This window comes from Ruditapes philippinarum, unplaced genomic scaffold (genome assembly GCF_026571515.1).
Source record: "Ruditapes philippinarum isolate M1 unplaced genomic scaffold, ASM2657151v2 ctg1801_1_1_1_1, whole genome shotgun sequence".
NCBI lineage: Eukaryota > Metazoa > Mollusca > Bivalvia > Venerida > Veneridae > Ruditapes > Ruditapes philippinarum.
Window position 1 is genome coordinate 55,824 of NW_026858130.1, and position 6,615 is coordinate 62,438.

The window sequence follows — 6,615 nt, forward strand, 5'->3', positions numbered from 1 at the left end:
TAAAATAAATTTTATGTTAGCATAAAATATTATTAACTGATTGTGGATTTTTCTAATTTCAAAATTATATCATTTCATGTAAAATGTGGAAGTCTACTTGAGGGCGTGGATGTTCCAGTACGTTTATGAGCCTGCATTTTTTCTGTTTTGGACATTCGATAGGGATTCTTATCTTATTCTTTCTACATTACCTTGAGATTTTTAATACTTTATGCAATGTTTGCAATCAGATTTCTTCAACATCAGATGAATGTCATACGTACACTTGAAATTATTTCAATGTTTAACTTGCATCACATGCCTTATTTTGTCGTTTAGTGTTCGAAGTCAAGTTTTCTTAGTTTAGCATTTATCTTCAAATTATATTGTTATTTTCATTGCTTTAGAGGGAATATCATTTTTCTAAATTGTAATTGAATCCTGCGCCTTCTTTTTAATTAGGTTCGAATTTCTAGACTTCCTGAACCTCATGGTAATTGCAGTGATGGTCGTGAGTTTGCAAGAAAATATCAAAAGAAATACAGCATTTCGGTATGTTTGTTTCTCTGAGCAACTATGTTACATGTCAATTTGACAGACGTTGGACTAACCAATCTGTTGCATATCCCTGGAATAAATATTATTCCAATATATGATTTCTAAATGGACTAAAAATATTTAATGTAAAGTTATTCATTTATTATTGTAATTAATTACCCAATGTACTTTTAAATGTATATTTTTTTTTAATATTTTCTAAGGCATGAATACGAGTTTTGTCGTATTTTGGAAATTATTGGGAAACTTTAATTGCCTCCCAGCGAGGCCCCGGATGAAGTTCCTTTCTGAACAAAACGTCACTTCCCCGGTCTGTAAAACAGCAAAGGAAGCAGGTAGTCTTAAACAAAAACAGTTTGATGTTTTAAAATGGAAAAAAACTTTGCAAATAAAATAACCTAACAGTATTACTATTTATTGTACATCCATGTATTTTAATTTCATCATGTTCCCGTTGATTTAAAAATGTTTAAGAAACCTAAGGTCTGAACACAGGATTAAGCCAGTAAAAATGCGTGTAAGATAAAACAAGTGCCCTTCATCGTATGAGCATTTTCGACGAAAAGTTTTCTGCTTTCCGGTTTAAAATTGTACCATCCATTTGTTTATTGCTTGTCTGTTCTCTAACAATTATAAGTTGAAAAATTGCATCCTTTGGAAAGGTCAACATGGATTGGAAATGGAAACATAAGTTGTGATTGTCATGCACCTTGTCCGGTACCCCGGTTTAATTATTTACATTTCCCTCTTTTAACAATTGACTTGATCATATTTTTCTTTAAAGTAATTTACGAGCAATGTTTTTCGTGGACAACGTGCTGCTTTGTTAGTGTGTTAAACTTGAAGTTAAATGGGAACTCAGACAATGGCATTTCATGATAAATGTTCCTTTGAAATTTTAATTTTGAATGCTGGGGTTTTGTGTTCGTTTGGTTTCCTACTTTTAAGTTGCTTCCATGATAATTTTTAAAAGTTATCTGATACAAACTTTTCAAGTTATCTGATGCAAGCGTTTTCCTTTCATTAATATGTTTCTTCGATGTTAAAACTTAGCTGCAAAAACGTTTCCCGTGAATCATGTAATTGCTTCAAAAGTTATCTTGATACCAAGTTTCTTCATTGATTAATATGTTAAATTTAAAGTTAAATCAATCTGAATTTCAAGGTTTTTTCATGGATAATCTGTGATTTTTAGAGTTAAAACCGAAGCAAGGAATTTCATGATTATATGTTGTTTTGAAGTTATGTAAGTGGCAAAAACTTTTCGTAATAATACGTTTTTTCAATGTATTTAAAGCAAAACTTTTCATGATAATGAGTTATTTTTAAGTTATCTGAAGTAAGGATTTTTGTGATAAATTATCTGAAGTAAGGCTCTTTGTGCTAATATGCTACTTTGAAGTAAGCAAGGATTTTCCGAATAATATGTGTTTTTTTGATAATGTGTTACTATAGTTTAAGTATATCTATTTCAATATTTCACATATTTTACATTTTATATGTATATAACTATTACATAAAATTAAAAAGGGATTTAGAAAAAAAAAACTGATATAGTTCCTCTCCCAATTCTCCCTGTTACTTTGAAAATTATCTAAAAGCCACGCATTTAATGATATATGTTATCTCGAGGTTATCTAATGAATAATGTGTTACTTTGAAAATTTCATGATAATTCTTTACTCTGAAATCCACTAATGAAAAGTTTTGTATTCAGCCTAGAACTATTGATGTTGGGTATGAACGATAGAAGATTAATAAGCGAATTTAGTTGATCTGTCATTTATAAATAAGAAAACAGAAAATTTTTCATTTCATTAATTATAACAAAATAATAAAAAATAGTTGCAAACATATTTGCTTATGATTTATTAGATGTTTAATTTATGAATAAACGAAATATATTTTATCAGTGAGACTGTTTTCACGAAGACAACATCCTCCACCTTCTGGCCTTCAGATGACTATCTGGTATGTATATTCACTATGTTGTCACAAAAGCTGTCCTGAAATTACGTTATTTGCATGAATGTCATGCATGTATAAGATTGTTATCTCTTTACATATTCATGGGCAAAACTATATTCTTTATTAGGCAATGTCTTTGCAATCCTAACATTTATTTGAACAATGTATCAAAAATAGTTTAACCACCTTGCATGTCTTCATGAATGTCTTGAAGAAATAAATGAGTCCACTATATTGCAGAAAGTGTTGATAACAGAGGTGTGTAACAATAAGTCAGATTCAGACTTCTGGAAGGCTCCTTGTTCCGATATGGAGAACTTAGCTTCACATGAACTCGATAAGTATGAATTAAAAATGCATACAAAATGTGTGTTTACTTTTAGTAAATATGAATATATACCTCAGATGTGATAGAATTAAGTAATTTCGTGCGAATGTTAAAATAAATGATACTCAAGTGTGATATGTTTCATATTTGCTTAAGAATACGTCTTTTCAATTAAATTGTACGTTGGTCGTATTCTACAGTTTTGCACACAAACTATAGAGACTGTATTGAAATGGCGCCAATTTATACTAAAAGTCATTATTCGTGTTGTGCGGTCCATGCATCATAAACTAAATGATATCAATTACATGTAATTTATAATTTACTGTGATTAAGCCATGGCGTATTCAAGCAAATTATCTATATCAATTTGCCTCTTTTGTAGATATAGGCGCAACTTTTTACGAGTTCTGATATACTATGAAGACTTGAATTATGAATTAATCGAGGAGGAACCATTGTATGAAGTATGAGTATAATTTATAACATCGAACTTTATCATTTTCCTATGACCCTTGTCATGCTAATTATTTCAAATGGACTTGCCCATCTTTCAATACCGACAGAACCATTCATCATTTTTAGGGAAGATTTCAAAAAGATGTACGAACCAAACTGAGAACACTACAGACCGTGATCAGATATAGATATTCTTACTGATCTTGGTATGCACAGGTCACATGGGTAGAATAAGTCGCCGTTAGTAGTATGAAACATTAAGATGACTAAGTAAAACTATATGTCTTAAGATAGTTTAAATTGATAGTTTGTGAAAAAAATATACGTTAACTTTTGAAATATATGTTTCTTTTATCAAATCCAAATAATAAGATGTGACTAAGTGTGATTTATATAATTACGTTTGTATTTGCAGCCCGTTCGTTTCCTATCTGATATAGGAGGTACGATGGGGTTATTCCTTGGCGCGTCTGCTCTGACTTTCGTGGAAATTTTGCAACTGGTTCTCGAATTGATCTTGTTCATAAAACACAAGAATTAGAAAGTAAATTGAGTGACTGTTTTGAACAAGTGAAATAGCTAGAAACGTATTTAAAGTATACAAAGAAATAGACGTGCTTCTTTTTGTGAAAAGCTGTAATAAAAACATTTATATTCTAAGCATATTAAGGGATATTTTCTTTCTTATTTATGACTATCATCTTAACATTGGTAAAAAATGGAAGAACAATTAATATACAATGTGAACTGTAAGTTGTTGAAATTGAGTTCATCTGCACTGGATATAATCATCTTTATCATGTAATTATTTGGATTTTGTTGTTTGTTCTGTTTATTGTTGATGATTTTAGAAATAGAATTATCTCATACGCAAATTTATTATTATATTATATAAGCTGTAGATCTAACAATTTTGATACGTACAACCTATAGATTTTATGCTCACTTTATATAGGCCATGTATATTTGAAAATATTCTTCACTTGTAACTCGTGGTAAAACACACAATGACAGACTTGAAATAATTATATTAAAAAGTTGAATTTCATCGTGTTTTAGAAGTTAAAAGAAGATATACATACACACACACACACACACACAGATATATATATATATATATATATATATCTATATATATATATATATATATATATATATATATATATATATATATATATGTTCACTTGTTGTTTTAAGTGTACAGTGATGATTTTATTGAATTGTGTTCATTCTTTATTTAAAGATATATTATGCTCATCTCTGAGAAAAATATTTTTATAACAGAAATTAATTGAAATCAATAAAAATCTTACTGAATATGTCTTATTTGATAAAAGAAGAAATAAATTATATATGGGAATCTGCGTTCCTTATTAGGAGTCGAGTAAAGCTAGTCCTTTCCTTAAAAAAACTGCCAGTTTTTAATGACACTACATATTTATAATGTGTCGACTTATAGTGTGTAGCTTATCTACTTTGTTTGAAGTCAAAGTGTGTTTATTTCAAAAACCCTTATTACAAAAGGACCGTGTAGTAATTACCAATATTTTCAAATATCAAATTGAGCATAGTATATCTTTAAGTGTTAGCGGGTTAAAATATTCGCGATGACGTCAGCGGTCCGAGGAACCGCCTGAGTGGCCACTCGGACTACTAAAATTTAGCGGCGTATAACCGCGGGGAATATTTAACAAAACGCACGATATATAAGCTGACTATTAATAGTTTCCGGTACATATTTATAGAAATTTTGCTATTCAAACAATATGATTTTCTTCCTGGTTGATTTTTATGTTCTTGTACAGTGTGGTGTAATATAAGAAACAGCACACTGCACTTCGGATCTCATAGCATTATAGTAACCTCTGAGTCAGCCCAAACACTGAACGGACCTGAGCCTTCTGTTTCGGTACGTTAAATGATCGGTCACTATAATGTTATTTGACCTCCTGTATGCTGTGTACTCTTTCTTAAATGGTAAAATTCGTATTGTTTTTAAAGTTTAATATGTATTATTATCACATACCCGTGCCGATTTTGCGACTCCGTAAAAACGGTATTGCACGACCGTGTAGATATTTTGACGTGACGTCATTTGCGATAAACAAACAAAGTGTTTATCACGTACCTCTTCCCGATTTTACGACTCCGTAAAAATTGAATTGCACAAATTTTGACATGTAATGCCGTCATTTGCTTTAAAGTACCTGTAATAGAATTTTTTGAGGTTTTAAATCATAAATATGATGCTCAAATTAAATAATATTTTCGGTTCCAAAAAGCACTATTTTAAAGATATTACCGAATTTAACATTGAAAATAAAGGGAGATAATTAGAAATTTATTTTCTATAAAGTTTAGGTCAAATTTTCCAATAAAAATGAATGCATATATTTTAATGATTACATATAATATGCACAAATATTTGCAGTACATAATTTACATATTCTTTGATGTTTGAAAAGTGTTTTATTAGCATAACTATATACATATATATATAATTTCTCTTAATGGGGTTAACCACTCTTCTCACTTTCCCTCGGAGCGTGCTCGTCGCTGAGAAGGCACAGGGCATCGGCAGAAGATTTACAGCTTGGCTGGTAACAAACACAACTCGACTAAATAGAAGCCCCCGTAGGCTGTAGCAACGGGATCGTTACTCGTCAACAACTGCGGACCAGCTGCCGGTGTCCTGACTAATGCCGATGGGAATGGCCCTACAAAGTAGGCTGAGAGGACAAGGATGGTGTGCTAGGATGCGTGAGCCCCTAGTACAGATAGACGGCTTGTAAGGCAGCCCTTTTGCTGGCACCAACAGCCCTTTTCAGGGCTAACCTTTCATATTGTCACAGGTTACTGTACATTTAGGTTCTCATTGACCGCCGTACAGTGACCTACTTTTGGCTCGAAATGTATATCTTTGGCTAATACTCCGTGGAAATTGCATGGAGGTAAATTATCACCACTTTGTGCTTATAAATTACCTCTTTAAGGGCATGACTGGTGACATGTCCGGGGTCCGTACTCGACAGCGAAAGCTGCATTTTGTGCCCGAAAGGGCGGATGGAGCCTCATTAAGCATAAGCTAGAAGAAGAAGTGGTTAACCACTTTAATCACAGTGTAAACTGTAAAGACGCGCTAAATTTTTGCGTTTTAGTATAGGCACGTAAATGAAAAAAAATGTAATTTTACGCTTTAAACAGTCTTTATTGTGGGTATGTGATAAAAACTAATATGATATTCGTTTAGGTTCAATACTAAATTTATTGAACTCGTTGAATAAGAAAGTACCATGCTCGTCACAGGCTCGCATAACATAATT

At 31.5% G+C, this 6,615-nt stretch overlaps 1 protein-coding gene across 1 annotated transcript; it reads left to right on the forward strand.

The window, feature by feature from the left end:
* Nucleotides 1-1,202: 1,202 nt before the first annotated feature.
* Nucleotides 1,203-4,367, forward strand: LOC132752206 (acid-sensing ion channel 4-A-like). Its single transcript, XM_060742516.1, has 5 exons — nucleotides 1,203-1,252; nucleotides 2,450-2,508; nucleotides 2,746-2,846; nucleotides 3,219-3,300; nucleotides 3,708-4,367. The coding sequence occupies exons 3-5, from the start codon at nucleotides 2,815-2,817 to the stop codon at nucleotides 3,831-3,833; spliced, it is 240 nt and encodes a 79-aa protein (XP_060598499.1). The 5' UTR covers nucleotides 1,203-1,252; nucleotides 2,450-2,508; nucleotides 2,746-2,814; the 3' UTR covers nucleotides 3,834-4,367.
* Nucleotides 4,368-6,615: the final 2,248 nt, after the last annotated feature.

What these genes read in the sequence shown, in the direction of transcription:
- LOC132752206 (XM_060742516.1), top strand. Translation starts at nt 2,815, where the DNA reads ATGGAGAACTTAGCTTCACATGAACTCGATAA. An exon ending in GCTTCACATGAACTCGATAA is followed by an intron (nt 2,847 to 3,218) that starts GTATGAATTAAA and finishes CCTCTTTTGTAG; the next exon opens with ATATAGGCGCAACTTTTTAC. An exon ending in AGGAGGAACCATTGTATGAA is followed by an intron (nt 3,301 to 3,707) that starts GTATGAGTATAA and finishes TTGTATTTGCAG; the next exon opens with CCCGTTCGTTTCCTATCTGA.